Source organism: Marmota marmota, unplaced genomic scaffold (genome assembly GCF_001458135.2).
Source record: "Marmota marmota marmota unplaced genomic scaffold, marMar, whole genome shotgun sequence".
Classification (NCBI taxonomy): domain Eukaryota; kingdom Metazoa; phylum Chordata; class Mammalia; order Rodentia; family Sciuridae; genus Marmota; species Marmota marmota.
This window is the reverse complement of record NW_026000080.1, coordinates 112,106-131,937: the sequence shown is the minus strand read 5'-3', so window position 1 is coordinate 131,937 and position 19,832 is coordinate 112,106. Positions and strand designations below refer to the sequence as shown.

The 19,832-nt window shown below is 37.4% G+C and overlaps 1 protein-coding gene across 4 annotated transcripts in view; it reads left to right on the top strand.

Annotated features, from left to right (window-relative positions):
• The window catches only part of LOC107158256 (guanylate-binding protein 4-like), a 28,328-nt gene extending 9,138 nt beyond the window's left edge, over positions 1-19,190 (top strand). For all 4 annotated transcript variants that reach the window (XM_048814958.1, XM_015504714.2, XM_048814957.1 and 1 more), the window contains 8 exons: positions 1,868-1,977; positions 2,348-2,544; positions 4,012-4,257; positions 5,258-5,538; positions 6,768-6,980; positions 14,959-15,061; positions 15,359-15,552; positions 16,361-19,190. In XM_048814958.1, coding sequence (XP_048670915.1) covers positions 1,868-1,977; positions 2,348-2,544; positions 4,012-4,257; positions 5,258-5,538; positions 6,768-6,980; positions 14,959-15,061; positions 15,359-15,552; positions 16,361-16,582 — 1,566 coding nt within the window. In that variant the 3' untranslated portion in view covers positions 16,583-19,190. The remainder of the gene's footprint in view (positions 1-1,867; positions 1,978-2,347; positions 2,545-4,011; positions 4,258-5,257; positions 5,539-6,767; positions 6,981-14,958; positions 15,062-15,358; positions 15,553-16,360) is intronic.
• Positions 19,191-19,832: the final 642 nt, after the last annotated feature.

Genomic DNA, 19,832 nt, shown 5'->3' with positions numbered 1-19,832 from the left:
TGTGGAGTTATACTGCTCATGTATTCATACAGGAACATAGAAAAGTTATGTCTGTCCACTCTGCCCTCCCCCACCTCAGCATGTGCACATTAGAGAGAATATTAGGCCTTTGATAACCCAATCATATTTCCTTTGAACCTTCTTGCATTATTTCACACATAAGCTTTTGGGGAACACCCCATATCCAAACCATTACTTCGGTAAATTAGGACAGATCTTTTATTTTTAATACTGAGATGTGCAATTTAATTTAATAAATATACATTAAATAGCTGAAGTCCAGGGCTCTGTGCTAAGTACTATAAATATATCACTTAATAAGGTAAAGACTTAGAGCCTGGTTGTAGAGACAAGAAATATGGAATGAAATCAGTAGAAGGAAAGAAATGCAAAAAGTGGGAAACTGATCCAGCCATGAGAGTTAGGAAAAGCTTCCTGAAGAAAGCTCTCACCTGTGGGGTCAATGGGTTTGGTACCTTTATAGGTAGAGGCCATGAAAATAGCCTTTTGTTGAAGGAATCCATTTTAATAATCTTCAGTCTTATCATTAAGATTTTGGTCCAGGTCTCTGAGCTCCGGATGAAATTTTCACCATCTAAAAGCATGAGTTAGACCCAACAAAAATATAGCAAATGGTAAAATTTTAGATAATTCATCTTTACATTATTAGTTGCAATCAGTCTTTTCTCCTAATTTGTATTAGTTTGAATCTCATTGATTTGTAATATGTTGTAGTTTGCATAAAACCCTTTCTTTATATCTAATTGCAATTTTCAAGAGAATAAAACATAACCCGAAGGCAGCAAAACCGATGGCTGATGTTAGAACTTGTAACAGGATCTGGATCTATTTCAAAGCCTTTTAAGTCTTGCTGTTATCTCATTTCAGGCCTCTTTTCACTCTGGCCTGCACATTCACTGCTTCAGTGAAATAAAAGAAACTTGTGTTCTAACCAGTGAGACTTGCTGCTGCTGGTCCTTCCACTTGCTGGACCCCTGCATCTCCACAAGTCTATATTCTATCAGCTCTTTAAACCTCAGCTAATGACTTCTTGCTCTGAATTCCCAGAGCAATTATTCACATTCATGGGCCTCTCCACTCTGCTATTTTCTTTTCCTTTTTCTTTTTAAATAACTTTGGTTTCCTCTCCTCACAGATTATCATTTGAGCTGTGTTTATATGTTGTTACATGTAACTTTGCCTTCATAAGGTGATATTCCTATGAGCAGGGACTATCATATGGAAACTTTGTATCTACAAAAATCAAATGCAGGTCTGGCATTTTGTCAGATGTCGAAAAAAGGGTTGTTGAACTTAATTGGATAGTGCTTGCATCCTTAGTATAACCATGATTATGATGAAATTTGTAATAACAATTGCCCACATATTACGGGACATCTACTATGTTCTAGGCATTTTTTAAACTATTTTATGCACACTGAGAATGACCTTCATTTGCCTTCATAGCTAAACAAACTAATATTCTGAGAGGGACCAATATAAATATCAATAAAGAGATTTGAATTTAGCATTATCTTATAATTTTGTTATTTCCCCTATATTCAGAAATAGTATAGCTAAAAGAAGGAATGAAGCCAAGAGCGGTGGTGCAGGCCGTAATCTCAGTACTGGGGAGGCTGAGGCGGGAGGATGGTGAGTTCAAAGCCAGCCATAACCAAAGCAAGGTGCTAAGACCCTGTCTCTAAATAAAATTCAAAATAGGGCTGGGGATGTGGCTCAGTGGTCGAGTGCCCCTGAGTTCAATCCCTAGTACCCTCCCCCACACAAAAAAGAAGGAATGAAAAACTACATAAATGATGGAATGAAGAGTGGACTACTAAATTCTTTGTTCCCATGTGATTTCTAGGGTGACCCTAAGAATGACTCCTGGATCTTTGCCCTGGCCGTGCTTCTCAGCAGCACATTTGTCTACAACAGCATGGGCATCATCGACCAACATGCCCTAGAACAGCTACAGTATCCTTCCAAGAACCAAACAACTATGTCTCATTGAGGTTAAGAGAATGGCAACTCAGGCTGTTTCTTCTTTCTTCTAACTTAATTGTCTTGATTGAGTAAGAATGGACATGGGGTGCCAGGGTTGTGGCTCAGTGGTAGAGTGCTTGCCTAGCATGCGTGAGGCACTGGGTTTGATCCCGGGCACCACATAAAAATAAACAAGCAAAAAACAAACAAATAAATAAATTAAAGGTATTGTGTCCATCTACAACTAAAAATATATATATTAATAAAGAATGGACATGGGGAGAAAAGAATATTTATAAAACTTGTTTCTAAGGGAGATCTGAAAATTGTGGTGCTTCTCATTCCTTAGCTAGGATCACAGCTATGTGACTGAACTAACACATCTAATCAGGGCAAAATCTGACCCCACACCAGATGAAGTAGAGGACTCCTCTGAGTTTGTAAGTTTCTTTCCAGACTTTGTTTGGACTGTTCGAGATTTCACACTGGAACTGAAGTTGGATGGACACCCCATCACAGAAGATGAGTACCTGGAGAATGCTTTGAAGCTGATTTCAGGTATCCGAGGGTGGCCTTGGTGTGGGGAGGTTCAATAAGGAAGTGGGATTAACTAAGCCCTGTCTTTTAGTGCTTGATATACCTGTTTATTTGCGAATGGATTGAGGCCCTTGCTAATGATGATTGATGATTGACAAGTGACCATGATATTTATATTTATTTTATAAAAATCTTCAGAGGCCCAAATTTAAATTCACTAAGGAAATTTAGGCCTCATTGTTGCACCCATGTATGTTAGAACAATAGTACAATGAAAAATAATGAGGATTACAGTCAATGCTACCACTTCTAAGGCTCATATATTACTTATGAAGTGTTACTGCTTCTTCTATTTTGAGGAAAAGAGTTTATCACACTAGATATGAGTAAACCTAGTATCACAGGAAATATAAGGAATTACTTTTAAAAATATTTCACTCATTATACTAAAGTAGATAGTTACATCCTTCAGAGAAAAGATGTTTGTATAATGAATCATTCATGGGTGGAGGGGGAAGCAACACATAATTCCAGGAATACTGTCTAACCTTTCATTTTACCTTTTTGACAACATCACCTTATTTATCCCACAGACTTACATGGTATCATGTTACTATTACAAATGTAATCACATGGAGTATATTTAACAGAGTAGATAAGTACTGGTACTTATCAATACCCATGTGTATTCATTCTTTAAATTAACATCTATTTGAACAGCTGACTTATGCCACAGAATATCTGTGAGACAAACTTAAGTCCAAAATAATCCGATATCAAGAAGTACACATTAAATTGAAATTCACTTTAATGCAGTTTTCTGCTGAAGGAATTTCTAAACATAATTATGGTGTGTGGATTCGGGGCTTTGATTGATAAACATTTTTCTCTACAGTTCTGGGTATCATCTGTCCTCCCAGCAACATCTGTCCTTATTTCTAGCATTACTTTAGTGAAGAGCCTACATCTTCTTTATGACATGGGACTACAATATCAGAAAAGTCTTTCTGACAATTTTTGTGATTAATCAGTCATTTCAAACTTTTAATAAATACTTTACAGTGGGTTTACCACTACACAAGGGTTAAGGAGACCATTTACAAGTTTTTCCATTTGAGATGAGTATCTCTTCTTTCTCTCCAAAAATACTTCCTTGACTCTGAGCTCTGATAAAAAAAAATGGATGTTCAAGTTAGCATAACACTGCTTTCTATGATTGAATAAAGATAAACAGGCTTGGGCTGGGGCTACAGCTCAGTGGCATAGTGCTTGCCTTGCATGTGTGAGGCACTGGGTTCAATCCTCAGCACCACATAAAAATAAAATAAAAAATAAAGTCATGCTGTCCATCTACAACTACAAAAAAAAAAGAAATTAAAAAAGAAAAGATCAACAGGCTTGAGAATTACATTTAGACAAAGATTCATAGAAAAATCTCAATCTCTTTGCCTGAAGGCTTATCTCCTGAATCAGTGTTCTTTTTTATAGGAAACAATAAAAAAATCCAAAAATCCAATAACTCTAGAGAGAGAATCAGATGTTTCTTTCCAAAACGAAAGTGCTTTGTCTTTGACCGGCCTACAAATGACAGAAGCCTGTTATCTCACATTGAAAAAGTTCCACAAAACCAGCTGGAAAAGAATTTTCAGGTGCAATCAAAGAACTTCTGTTCCTATGTCTTCACCAATGCGAAGACCAAGACCCTGAGAGGGGGAATCATTGTCACTGGAAATCGTGAGTTTCTGTTGTCCCAGTGCGTGTCTCTGGGGGGTTCAGTATGTATGATAACACTGTGATTCTTTTGTGAGTTTGTCAGTAATTCTGTTTGCTTTTGTAAGAAATGTGGAGAAGCAGGCATTCATGCCACACTCAGAAATGCATTTTCCTAGCCACTAGACCACCAGGGAGCCTTATAGTTGATAAAGGGGCTAAAAGCATGCAATGGAGGAAGGATAGCATCTTCAACAAATGGTGCTGGGAAANTTAAAAAAAGAAATGCATTTTCCTTAAAGTTTTCATATCTGAGGACTTGTTGAAGTCTAACACATCTCACAAAATGAGCACCCTGAGGAAGTATACTCATCAGAAGCTACTACTAAGGAGAGAAATCTGCAAGTAGAGGGAAAGTCCCATAGGATTGAATATATCCCTGTGAGAATATACAAGATATTTTATGAGTTGAAACTAGTCAGAAAAGAATCAGCAGGTCATGAGTCCCAGGCCAGCTCATTGTGTTTGAGAAACAAATTTAAACAGCACTGGTTTCAGGAGCATGTGTTCCAAGCAATCATGAAGTCTCGATGTGGGCCTATGTTTGTTTCCAAACTCTATGTTGCTTTCTGTAAATTTTTGATAATATTTTTTACAAGGAAACTTTCATTTTTATTTTAAATCAAGACTCACAAATTATGTAATTTACTTTATGATAGACTCTTTTACTTTATTTAAATAGGAAAGTATTTTTCTAGGAAACACTAAAAACCTCTTGGTTGCAATTAGTAATTACTTAATGAGGTAATGTGAGAACTATAAAAGAAGGAGTGTATAGGAAAAACAGTGTTATTAAATTGTGATTAATTCAGAGAGGAGATAACCAAGGAAGAACAAGAAAGAAGTACAGAAGGAAAAGAAGAAAACATTGAGATAAACAGAGTGTTTGTTGTTATTGTAAAGACAATGCTTAAAGTCTGTAAAAATGATGGGTAAGACTTCCCACATATTCCCTGTCACTTAGGGTTGGGGACTCTGGTGGAAACCTACGTGAATGCCATCAACAAAGGAACCATTCCTTGCTTGGAGAATGCAGTGACCACTCTGGCCCAGCGTGAGAACTCAGCAGCTGTGCAGAAGGCAGCCGACCACTACAGTGAGCAGATGGCCCAGCGGGTGCAGTTCCCCACAGACACACTCCAGGAGCTGCTGGAGGTGCACACAGCCTGTGAGAAGGAAGCCATCGAAGTCTTCATGGAGCACTCCTTCAAGGACGACAATCATGAGTTCCAGAAGAAGCTTATTGTAATTGAATTTTTATTCATCCTTCCTTATTCCTCTCCTTCTGGAATGAGACTTGACTCCATATTTTTGATTCCAGAGTTTGCATCATTCTCATCATAGAAAGAACCTATTTTACTTATTTGTATTTATTTATTTATTTTTGTGGGCAACAGGGCTCTTCAGGATACGGTTCACCCTTAATTTAGTATTGCTGCAAGACAAGTTATCCAGTGATTAGCAGCTTAACACAATAAGAATGTCTTAGCTCACAGTCAGATCTTTGCACAGACTGCTCTGCTCAGTGCACCATCCATGGAAAACAAGGAGTGACTTGACCTTAGTTCTCATGTTGGTGCTCTGGGGAAGCCTTCTCCACTTTCAAGCAATGAAATGCTTCTGTAGTCTCTCTGATTTCCTCTATGCCACAGTCAGAGAAAATTGCTTTTAAAAGCTTATATGATTAGGTGATGCCCAATGGAGTACTCTCAATTTTTTAAAGTTAACCTGTGCTATGTAACATGATCATAGGATTAATATTCATCACATTCACAGGCCCAGGGACAAGGCAGGGTGTGGACACCAAGGGAGAAAACTGTCAGGGACTGCCTAATTCTGCACCTTCACTGGAAGTTTGTCCTTCAGTCGATCTGGAACTGACACAACAGTATAAAAAATCTTAGAGAAAATCCACTGGATTTTACTTTACAAGAACCAGCAAACAGTCAATAAATCAATAAATCTATCCCTGTATCCTCCCACATTCAAACCCTCACTGAAAGAATTTATGAAGGTTTCAAAATTCTGTTCAGAATACACTCAATTCATTCCTTCAGAATTGTTTGCCATGGATATAATTTCAACCACAGAAATCCACATTCCCTCACAAATTTACTTTTTATTAGTGACTATCCTCATCATCCTCTTCCTTCCCCTCCTTCTAAAAATTTACTTGTTATTAGTGACTATTAGGGTTTGGGCTCACTGTTAATATCGTAGCTAAATAAACCACCAACATCATGTCTTCCATCTCCATTGTTTTACAGAGATAGAACTTAACCACAGGGGCATTAAAGCAATTTTCAGTTGCACAGAGAATTGATCAAACCTGCGATCAATGGAAGCATATCTCCCAACCCGTTTCCATGTCTTAGACCACTCTGAGGCTGTCAGAAGGCTTCTTCTGAGTATCCCCACTGGACCTTCCTTCTAACAACTTCTTATTACTTTACTTCCCTACATTTTCCTTCCAGGAAACCACAGAGAGAAAGAAGGAAGCTCTCTTGCTCCGGAATGAAGAGGCATCTGTCAAATACTGCCAGGCTCAGCTGGAGCAGCTTTCAGAGGCCCTGATGCAAAGCATCTCAAGAGGAGCATTCTCTGTTCCTGGAGGCCACAGGCTCTACTTAGAAGCAAAGAAGAAGGTGGAATTTGACTACAAGCTAGTGCCCAGGAAAGGAGTGAAGGTGAGGAATAAGGAGATAGGGGTGGCCAACAGAGTGTGGTCACAGGGTCGGTGTTGCTCACAGCACTATTTGTGAAACAAAGACAGAGAATGGCAATATAATGACATTTATAACATTTTATATGCACTATTCATTAGACACTCTTAAATAAACTGAAAATAGTTCTTCTGAAAGAGAATTTGCAACTAGGAATTCAGGTAAAACTAACCATTTCTTTTATTTTTCAAAAAGTATATATATATATGTATATATTTTTTTGTGCCAAGTAAGTAGGTATAATATAAAAGGAAATAACCTTGTTTTTATGAAGTGTATCATACCTCAAATGGGTAAGATAATATTCAATTGGATATGGTGGATTAATACTATATGTTGATGGTAACTGGTATGTGCCGATAGTAACATTGTGGATGATGAGGAGCAGTTGTTAACAGACATTGAACATTCACGTCCTACACCAGGTATAGTTCCAGATTATTTTCTTGCATTACCAATTTAATTCTGAGACTCATGGAAACCAGGTACTACTTTCTTCTATATTTATGCAGTAAAGAATTGTAATGCATGAGGATCTAATAAGTGGCTGAAGATCATACAGCCAGTCAGTGACAGAGCTGATAGGGCAGCCTTTAGAAGCTCAGGATTCTTTTCTTCTTTTGAAAATCCTCCTGCTGTTTTCCATGATGGCTGCAGCACTTCACATCCCCCCAGCTGTTCTACAAGGCTCCCTTTTCTCCACATCCTCAGCAACTTCTGTTCTCCTTTGTCTTATTGATAATAGCCATCCTCACAGATGGGCTGGGATCTCATTGTGGTTTTCATTTGTGTTTTACTGGTATTAATGATGTTGAGCAGTTTTACAATTATCTGTTTGATGTTTTAATTTCTTCTTTTGAAAAACATCCATTCAGATCCTTTCCCCATTTTTTAATCAGGCTATGTATTTTTTTAATTTTATTTTTTATTTTAATTTGTTGTATATAACTGCAGAATGCATTACAGTTCATATTACACATATAGAGCACAATTTTTCGTATCTCTAGTTGTATACAAAGTACATTCACACCATTCGTGTTTTCATACATGAATTTAGGGTAATGATATCCATCTCATTCCACCATCTTTCCTACCCCCATGTGCCCTCCTTTCCCCTCCCACCCCTTTACCCTATCTAGAGTTCATCTAATCCTCCCTTGCTCCCACTCCCAATGCCACTATGAATCAACTTCCTTATATCAGAGAGAACATTTGGCATTTGTTTTTTTGGGTTTGGCTAACTTCACTTAGCATTATATTCTTCAACATCATCCATTTGCATACAAATGTCATGATTTTATTCTCTTTTATTGCTGAGTAATATTCCATTATGTATATATACCACGTTTTCTTTATCCATTTATCTACTGAAAGGCATCTAGATTGGTTCCACAGTTTAGTTATTGTGAATTGTGCTGCTATAAACATTGATGTGGCTATGTCCCTGTAGTATGCTGTTTTTAAGTCCTTTGGATATAGACTGAGGAGTGGGATAGCTGGGTCCATTGGTGGTTCCATTCCAAGTTTTCCAAGGAATCTCCATACTGCTTTCCATATTGGCTGCACCATTTTTCAGTCCCACCGGCAGTGTATGAGTGTGCCTTTCCCCCGACATCCTCGCCAACACTTACTGTTGTTTGTATTCTTGATAGCTGCCATTCTGACTGGAGTGAGATGAAATCTTAAGTAGCTTTGATTTGCATTTCTCTAATTGCTAGAGAGTTGAACATTTTTTCACATATTTGTTAATTGATTGTATATCATCTTCTGAGAAGTGTCTGTTCAGTTCCTTTGCCCCTTTATTGACTGGGTTATTTGTTTTTTTGTATGTGTTTAGCTTTTTGAGTTCTTTATATACCCTAGAGTTTAGTGCTCTATCTGAATTGTAAGCGGTAAAAATTTACTCCCAAGCTTAGGCTCTGTATTCACCTCACTGATTGTTTCTTTTGCTGAAAAGAAGCTTTTTTTTTGTTTGAATCCATCCCATTATTAATTCTTGATTTTAATTCTTCTGTAATAGGACTCTTATTAAGGAGTAGTGGCCTAATTCAATATGATGGAGATGTGGGTGTACTTTTTTTTCTATTAGATGCAGGGTCTCTGGTTTAATTTCTAGGTACTTGATCCACTTTGAGTTGAGTTGTGTGCATGGTGAGAGATAGGGGTTTAATTTCATTTTGTTACATATGGATTTCCAGTTTTCCCAGCACCAGTTGTTGAAGAGGCTATCTTTTCTCCAATGTATGTTTTTGGCACCTTTGTCTAATATAAGATAATTGTAATTATGGGAGTTAGTCTCTGTGTCCTCTATTCTGTACCATTGGTCTACAAGTCTATTTTGGTGCCAATACCATGCTGTTTTTGTTAGTCTTGCTCTGTAGTATAGTTTAAGGTCTGGTATAGTGATGTCACCTGCTTCACTCTTCTTACAAAGGATTGCTTTAGCTATTCTGGGTCTCTTATTTTTCCAGATGAATTTCATGATGGCTTTTTCTATTTCTATGAGGAATGTCATTGGGATTTTGACTGGAATTGCACTAAATCTGTATGATGCTTTTGATAGTATGGTCATTTCGACAACACTAATTCTACCTATCCAAGAACAAGGACGATCTTTCTATCTTCTAAGATCTTCTTTAATTTTTTTCTTTAACGTTATGTAATTTTGGTTGTAAAGGTCTTTCACCTCTTTTGTGAGGCTGATTCCCAAGTATTTTTTTTGGAGGCTATTGTAAATGGGGTACTTTTCCCTGTTTCTGTTTCAGAGGCTTTATCACTGATGTACAGAAATGCCTTTGATTTATGGGTGTTGAGTTTTTATCCTGCTACTTTGCTGAATTCATTTACTAGTTTTAGAAGTTTTCTGATAGAATTTTTGAATCTTCTAGGTATAGAATTATATCATTGGCAAATAGTGCTAATTTGAGTTCTTCTTTTCCTATATGTATCCCTTTAATTTCTTTAGTCTGTCTAATTGCTTTGGTCAGTTTTTTAAGAACTCTGTTAAATATAAGACAGCATCCCTGTCTTTTTCCTGTTTTTAGAGGGAATGTTTTCAATTTTTCTCCATTTAGAATGATATTTGCTTGGGGCTTAGCATAGATAGCTTTTACAATGTTGAGATATTTCCTGTTATCCCTAGTTTTTCTAGTGTTTTGAACATGAATGGGTGCTGTATTTTGTTGGATGCTTTTTCTTTATCTGTTGAGATGATCATATGGTTCTTATCTTTAAGTCTATTGATGTGATGGATTACATTTATTGATTTCCTTATGTTGAACCAACCTTGCATCCCTGGGATAAATCCCACTTGATTATGGTGCACTAACTTTTTAATATGTTTTTTATTTGATTTGTCAGAATTTTATTGAGAAATTTTACATCTATTTTCATTAGAAATATTGATCTGAAGTTTTCCTTCTTTGATGTGTCTTTGCCTATTTTGGAATCAGGGTGATATTGGCCTCATAGAATGAGTTTGGAGGTATTCCCTCTTTCTATTTCCTGAAATAAACTGAAGAGTATTGGTATTAGTTTTTCTTTAAAGGTCTTGAAGAACTCGGCTATGTATCCATCTGGTCCTGGACTTTTCTTGGTTGGTAGGCTTCTGATGGTATCTTCTATTTCATCAAACTTGAAATAGATCTATTTATATTGTGTATATCATCTTGATCCAATTTAGGCAAATCATGTGACTCTAGAAATTTCTCAATGCCTTTGATATTTTCTATTTTACTGGAGTACAAATTTTCATAATAATTTCTAATTATCTTGTTATTTCTGTAGTGTCTGTGTGATATTTCCTTTTTCATCACATATATTAGTAATTACATTGAGTTTTCTCTTTCCTTTGTTAGCATGGCTAAGTGTTTGTCAACTTTATTTATTTTTTCAGAGAACCAACTTTTTGTTTTGTCAATTTTTAAAATTGTTTCTATTGTTTCAATTTCATTGAATTGTGCTCTGATTTTAATTATTTCCTGTCTTCTACTGCTTTGGGTTTTGATTTGTTCTTCTTTTTTAGGGCTTTGAAATGTAATGTTAAGTCATTTATTTGTTGAATTTTTCTTCCTTTATGGAATGAACTCCATGCAATGAACTTTTCTTTTAGTATGGCCTTCATATTGTCCCAGAGATTTTGATATGTTGTATCTATGTTTTCATTCATCTCTAAGAATTTTTTAGTCTTCTCCTGGATATCTATTACAAACCATTGTTCATTCGGAAGCATATTATTTAGTCTCTAGGGTTGGAGCAGCTTTTATTTCTTATTTTATCATTGATTTCTAATTTCATTCCATTGTGATCTGATAGAATGCATGGTAGTATCTCCTTTTTTATATTTGCTAAGAGTTTATTTGTGGCATAATATATGGTCTATTTTAGAGAACGATCATGTGCTGCTGAGAAGAAAGTGTATTCGCTCATTGAAGGATGAAATTTTCTATATACATCAGTTAAGTCTAAGTTATTGATTGTGTTATTGAGTTCTATAGTTTTTTTGTTCAGCTTTTGTTTGGATAATCTATCCAGTGGTAAAAGAGGTGTGTTAAAGTCACTCAGAATTATTGTGTTGTGGTCTATTTGACTCTTGAACTTGAGAAGACTTTGTATGATGAATGTAGATGCTCCATTTTTGGGGGGCATATAAATTTATTATTGTTATGTCTTATTGATGAATGGATCCCTTAAGCAGTATTAAATATCTTCCTTTATACTTTTTGATTAACTTTGGCTTGGAGTTTTCTTTATTTGATATAAAGTTGAAAACTGCTGCTTGCTTCTGCAGACCACGTGAGTGGTAAAATTTTTCCCAACCTTTCACCTTCAGTCTGTTGATGTCTTTTTTTTTATGAGATGAGTCTCTTGGAGGCAGCATATTGTTGGGTCTACTTTTTTTAATCCAATCTGCCAGTCTATGTCTTTTGATTGATGTGTTTAGGCCATTAACATTCAGAGTTAATACTGAGACATGATTTGTATTCCCAGCCATTTTTGTTTATTTTTGTTATTTAGCTTGACTTGGTTTCTCCTTTGATTAGTATTTCCTTTAGTGTAATACCTCTCTTTGCTAATTTTCATTATTGTTTTTTTTTCCTCTTGATGGAAGATTTTGCCAAAGATGTTCTGTAGTGTAGGCTTTCTAGTTGTAAATTCTTTTAACTTTTGCTTATCATGGAAAGTTTTTATTTCATCATCAAATATAAAGCTTAATTTTGGTCAATATAAGATTCTTGGTTGGCGTCCATTTCTTTCAGAGCTTGATATATATTGTTCCAGGATCTTCTAGCTTTCAGGGTCTGAGTTGAAAAATCTGCACATAATCTAATTGGTTTCCTCCTATATGGAATCTGAATCATTTCTCTCATGGCTTTTAATATTGTCTTCTTATTCTGTATGTTAGGCATTTTCATTGTAATGTGCATTGGTGTGGATCTGTTGTGATTTTGTACACTTGGCATCCTGTAAGCATCCTGAATTTGGTTTTCCGATTCATTCTTCATGTTTGGAAAATTTTCTGATATTATTTTATTAATAGCTTGCTCATTCCTTTGGTTTGGAATTCTGTGCCTTCCTCTATCCTGATAATTCTTAAATTTGGTCTTTTTTGTGGGATAAAAGAAACAAATGAAAACAATGAAAAAAATAAAGAATATACAACACAACTATAATATACTCTTCAGATGTTCCAGTCCTCAAAATTCTGATTCATGCAAAGTATTTCATTTCACATATGTTGGGGATGTGAGGGAGAAGAAAGGGAGAGGGAAAAAAAAACTTGAAGGAAGAAATAGGTATTTTTTTTTTTGGTTAGAGATCAGTATCTTTCCTGCTTCCCTTCTCATCCAATAGGTGGGGTCATCTGTTGTTAGCTGGTATCCCTACCCTCAGGATGGTGAAGGTAACCAGGGTGTCACTGTGCTGGGTTAGCGGTTGCTGGGGAGAGGGGGAATTGGAAACTGGGTACCTGGCCAGCCGGAATTCCAACCTGGGAGTTGCTCCCACTGAAGATGGTGATGAAGGTGGCCCAAGATGAAGGTGCCTGCTTTCAGTGATTTGGTGTCAGATCAGGTGAGGGGAACCGGATGATGGCACTGGATGATGAGTTCAGAGAAGAGCTCTGTGGCATGCAGTATGGCTGACTTCAGAGCCTGCGTGAAGTTCTTGGGTGCAGGCAGGATACTGCGTGTAGGGGACTATCTCTGTGGTAGAAGAGTTCCAAGATGGTGGCGGGGGAGCCCCATGCTGGTAGATGGGATGGGAAGTTGCCAGGTGTCCTTCATGGGAACAGCATTCGTGATTTCTTCTTGGGTCAGTTCTTCTCAGGTGCTGCTGCTGCCAATGGTCTCCCTTGGATACTGGGTGAGGGAAATCTTGCATGGGCGAGTAGTTGGGAGACTTTGATGCTGAGGCCTGGAGCCCTGTATAGGCATGGTGCTTCTTGTGCAGGGGCAGGAATATTGCTTGCAAAGAAGCAGTATTCTCACTACTTGAGTCCCATGTCATGGATTGACACAGAATACTGCCTCTCTCTGGCCCGCCATCTTGGATCCCTGCTACATATATTTTTTTAAACTGTTGAGTCATAGAAGTTTTAATATACTTTGAAATTGACTCCTTATTAGATATATGGTTTGCAAATATTTTCTCTCATTCTATACATTGTATTTTTCATTTTGTTGATCGTTTCTGGGCAGTGAAGAAACTTTAGTTTGATATTTCCTACTTATTTATTTTTGGTTTTGTTGCCTATGTCTTTTAATTTTAAATCCAAGAAATCACTGAGATGGCAAGTGTCAAAGGTTCCCCCCACCAGGTTTTCTTCTAGGAGTTTTACAGTTTTAGGTCTTATGTTTAAAACTTTAATGCATTTTAGTTCATTTTCATACAAGGAGTAAGACAATGGTCCAATTTCTTTCTTTCCTGGCTCTCTATTCTGTTCCACTGGTCTTTGTGTCTGTGTTTATGCCAGTAGCATGCAGTTGTGATTACTAAGTAATACAATTATATATATCATATATGTGACAAAATATTATTCAGTCTTTAAAAAAAAAGCTCTACCAATGACAACATGGATTACCCTAAGAATATTGCCCTAAAGGAAATGAGCCAGACATAGAAAGACAAATGCTGTGTGGTTAAAGGTCATTGGCACCATAAAAACCAACCACCAAAATAAGGGCAAAACACCGTTCAGCTCATATTAACATAGAGTAGAGTTAAAGTAGAATGGTGATTAGCCAGACCTGAGAGTAGAGGGAGGGGAGATACTGGTCAATATATAAACATGCAGCTACAGATGAGTAAGTGCTGCACACCTGATGGACCACTATTACTGTAGTTAAACTAATCTCTTGTGTACCTGAATGTTACTAAGATAATAGATGTCATCATTCTCATGACAGTGGAAAATGTAATTATGTGATGTAGGAAACATTTAATAATGCAGACATATATCAAAACATCATATTATACACTTTCAATGTACACCATTTTGTTAATCTCAACAAAGCTGAAAAAAACCTCAGAAGCAGTCTAGGAAAGCTTTGTGGTACAGGAGGGGGGAGATACAAGTCAAGGAAACTGTAGACATGACTCTAGTTAAGAAAGGCTAGAGCAGATGCAGAAAAAGGATGTGCACACACTGCAAAAATGGAGGAGGTATGTGTTTGTAGAACTGCTGCTACATCTGACTGGGTCTAAAACCTGGGGTGGCTGCTGGGTAGCATTCATGGGAGAGAAGGTTGATACAGGGTTTTCATGTCTCACCAAAGAGCATGGATTTCTGTTGTATCCACAGAAGGAAAGCAATCACAACAGGATCTTACTACAAAGGATGCAAAATTCAAAGTCAGTTTTGTGATCTATTGAATCATACCTCCCTCATCTGAAGACAGATCTTTGATCCCTAACGTGTTTTGGTTTCTTCTTGGTTCCTCAGGCAATGGAGGTCCTCCAGAGCTTCCTACAGTCACAGTCTGTTATAGAAAAATCCATCCTGCAGTCAGACAAAGCCCTCACTAAGGGAGAGAAGGCCATAGCAGGTACAGGGGAGGTCATAGCTCTCAGAGGGTGGGGAGGTTACTGCATAGACCTTGACTGACTGGGCAAGAAAACCTTCCTGAAACCAGAAGCTTCCTCCTGCTAAATCTGGAAGCAAGAGGAGAGTCCAGAAAATGAGTTTCCATCAAATTTGCAAATATATACTCTTGCGTCATGGCTATTGGGCAAATTGAGAGATTTCCCTCTTGCCTTTTCTGAAATCACCTTGGTGTGCTAACCTAGAAGGCTAGAATGCAAACCTGTTGTTTCTTCTCTCTTCTAAAATCTTTGTGGAGCAGCTGAGCGGGCCAAGAAGGAGGCAGCCGAGAAGGAACAGGAGCTGCTAAAACAGCAGCAGAAGGAGCAGCAGGAAAAGATAGAGGCCCAAGAGAGAAGCTTCCGGGAAAATGTGGAACAGCTTAAGGAGAAGATGGAGAGAGAAAAGGAGAACATTCTGAGAGAGCAGGAAAAGATGCTGGAGCACAAGCTGAAGGTGAGTCTCTACAGGGCCTGGCAGGACCTGACAGACAGTGCCTGTTTCCTCAGGATGGGATGGGACAAAATATTAGATACAGACAGCATTCCAAAGGGACACTAAAAGGCAAATGTTTCATTGACATGGACACCTCAAGTGCACCTGGATCCTAATGAAGCCTATAAATCTATGAGACTTCAGCACTTTTTTTATTGATAGACTTTGGAGGGTACAGATAATAACCCCCTGGTGGTGGATTACTCTTTGTTGAGATTATGTGCCCCAATTGAGTAGGATTCTGGCACAACCATCCAAGAGACCTGAAACAGATCCTTATGGTCTGCATGCATCAGATTTGCCTGATATAAAATTAGGACAGTGAAAGATCAGAAATTGCTCCTCTTTCTTTTGTGTCTTCCTGATTCTTCTATACAAGTAGAGTACAACAAACCTGTGTCACAACCAGGAGCTTGATGACCAGTGTTCTGTACAAGAGCAGCATTTCCCATGACCTGTTAGAGGATCACAGCCATGCCACCTTGGTGGATCTGAGAATCAATCAGAATTCAACCTCATTCTCCCCGACACAGCATCCTTTGTGCTGGAATAAAATCCCTCTCCACCTCCAGTGAGTGTGAGGAAATCTCACAAGTGTGTAAGCCCTTGGTACTCCCCCTCTTCAGGTCAAAGGTCTGGAAATATCAAAGAATATTGTAAGGTGGTAGAGAAATAGACACACGTGCTTAACTGCTGAATTTGTTAAATACAGAACTCTTGGCGGTTTATAATCAGGGATTCTCAAAAGTGGACTCTTCCTCTCTTATAGGTCCAAGAAGAATTTCTTACTGAAGGATTTAAAGAAAAATCTGAGGCATTAAGTAAAGAGATAAATCGACTAAATGAAGAGATTGAAGCATCTAAAAAAAACAGTCGCTCGATATTTTCACAGATCCTTACTGGAGTTGGCAGTGTTTTCCTTGCAGTACTCCCTGGGGCTGGTAAAATAGTTGGTGCAGTGTTGACTCTCATAGGCAGTCTTTTTGAATAACCTGAGGATTCCTGATAGGAAATTATAAAAAGAGGCATCTTTTATTTGAATAGCTACTTTTAAGGTACCTGTGTCATATCAGTTTCATTCAAGAGATGTTCGAGAATAAAAAGCAATTATCAAAGATTATCAGAGTATATTCTGAGAAACAATATTTATTGAAGAAATCATAAATGACTAAGACAATATGACATGATTTCTAGAGAAGATTTTAAGTAAAACAAAAATTTAAATAGCAATAATGAAGAAAATATTTGAAATTCATATATGAGGAGCTCTGTGGGAAGTGACTAACAACTGCATTAAGTAGAAAGAAACATAAGAAAAAAATTAAATTTACTAATAAAAAGTGTGCACAATAAAACTGTGAAGCACATAGTTTTGCCTTCTTAGTGGGTAGTGAAGGACAGGTTTAATAATATACATAAAAATTTAAAATGCACATACCTCTGATCTAGCAATTCCACATATAGGACATTCTCTTATGTATCTCTTCACTCAAATGAAAATGATATTTGTAGTGGTTTACTTATTTCAGGATCATGATGATTACAAAAGACTGGAAGCAACTGAAAGTTCCTCTGTCAGGTACTGATATGGGAAATCTTAAGACATGCTTTCAGAATAATACCCTATAATGATTGTTAAAAGGATGGGGGGAGTTGTATGTGTCGGGAAACATCTCCAAGAGGCATCTTAAGTGAAAAAATATAGAAAGTGTGAATAATTTATAAAATAATGAGTATGTACATATGGTATAACCTACATGTGGAAAATACAAAATAAACTAGTATATATGTCACAATAGGAAGGCACCTGTCTAGTTGAGGTGAAAGAAGACAGAACGACTAACTTTATACTATATTTTCTTCCATGCCTTAACACTTCCTATGGATTTGTTATATTCAAACAAATATGAATTCAGTTAGCAAAATTAAAAATGAAATAATACATGACTGGGAAAATCCCAGGACAGGAGGAAAGTGTTTAATACTACTAGAAATAGCAAAAGTCAGCTCAACTAGAAAAGTCTGCTCCTGAGAATAAGGAACTAGAGACCACAAGACATCCTGATTTTTGTTTTTAATTATGACCTTTCAATAAGGCCTTTAACATCTATTCCCCAGTATATGTTCAGATAGAAGTCTCCTGCGATTTTGACTTGAATGGTCTACAAATTCTGCCCCATATTAATAAAGAAGGGAATTTTTTCATTTGAGTTAATTCAACATTTATAGAATAATAATAATAATAATAATAATAATAATAATAATAATTTTTATTATTTTGTGGTGCTGTGGATTGAAGCCATGGCCTTGTGTATGCCAGGCAAGTACTGTATCAACTGAGCTAAATCCCCAGCCCAACATTTTAGTAATTCTTTCCAGGTGTCTAGTGCTTCAGATTTACAGCCAGAATGAACTCCTAGTAATTCTACAAGCTGGGCATGCTCTCTTGACTCTGGACCTTTACAGATACACAGAGGCTTCCTCATCAGCCCAGCTTCCTCACCTCTTATCTTTATTTGTCAAACTATGATATTCCATGAAGTCTCCTAACTTCCTGAGATAGGATGGAGCGTCCCTCCCCTCTGCTTTCATTGTGCCATATTGTCACTCTACCATAGAGCTTTTTAAAAATATATATAATTGTGAAATTGAAAAGTGCTTCTGTCTATCACCTCTTGATCTGAGGTACATGGTCTTCTTCACCACCCGATCTTTAGTTCCAAGTACAAAGCCCATAAATACCAGGTATGAACTGTTTAAATACATGAGATGCCCTTCAGGAGGGCCCCAGTTGACCATGTCCTCGCCACATTTCTCAATTTCTAAGGCTCTCCAAATAAAGGATAATATTTGAGGAACTAGTGTAGAAGGGACTCACTGAAACTGAGAGGACTTGTCCACTGGTGTGAAACTGCTGCCTATTATCTCTGTAGGACTGGACACCCCATGTCCCTAAGATCCTCAAGCTTCTTACTCATAGTAACTACCCAGGAATTAAATCACTACTTTATTTCCTAGCAAAATATGATTTTAATATAATAAACAAAGTGCCATAATCATGCAAACCTCACTTCTGCCATAGTCTTTCTATCAGTCTAGGCTGGTTCTGCTGAAATAAAACTAGGCATTTTATATAAAGATTAAAAAAATCTCACTGAAAATAATACCCACAGGCTGTCAGAGGAATCTGCATATTGTCCACAGAGCCAGGAGACAGCAGCATTACAAATACTTCCTTGTTTCCTCCTTCTTACTAAGGTCCTAGGAGCACACCTGTGCTATCTTGGGTCTTAAAGTAATGGTCAGTCATCTTTTAGTTTCCCCAACCAAAACATATATACAGAGGTTTCTTCCACTGGCAACAGAATTCCTGCTGCTGAGTCAATCCCCAAGGGCTTGCTGGTCTCTCTAAGGAATTTCCTAAACACTGCACATTGGGATGGTCTGGTAAAGGACAATGAGGGGGCAGGCAAAAGCTCTGGTGCCCCATCACATCTCCCCAACACACTTGTCCAGCAATGAAATATGAAACCCTCAAAAAGGAAATGTTGGCATATAATTATAGCTATTTGTACATAAGGAAATGGTCAGAAGTGAGGTAAAAAAAATAATAAAAGAAGAGTAAAAAGACTTCCCCATCCACCCAGTTTAAATCTTTGTCATAAGTTGTCATCTGTTGGGTTAATGTTTACAGACACCCAAAAGAAGTTTGTAGGCAGAAGTCCCCTCACATACTTGAAAATAAATAAGTACTTGTTGAATTTTTGATGGTATAACAGATCTATTTTTTCAAGCACCTTCTCAACAATTTTGTAGGAAAACAATTGCACACCACTTGTCTACATAGTATTTGGCCATTTTCATAACCCCTTGTGCATTTTACCAGATTGTGTCGACATCCCACCTTGCTAGTACCACCTTCTGACATGTTGGGCTGAATTTGAGCAAATTGCAATAATTTGTAATTTCAAGAATCTTTTCTGTGTTGGAGTTGAAATTAGGTGTGGGAATGTGTTAGAAATAATAATAATAAAAAAAGAACTGAGCAGATCTCTGAATACTAGCAGTGGAAATAACATAAGGAATCAGGGAAGCTGAGACAGTTGCATGGTCTCCTTGTGGCCTCCTCAGTCTCAGATTACATTCTGTCACATAAGCATGTCCTTCAGAGGGAGGAAGTAAGACCATGTGACCAAGCTGCCTGCATCCCCCTGAGGGGCCTCTGTGAAGCAAGGTCTCTT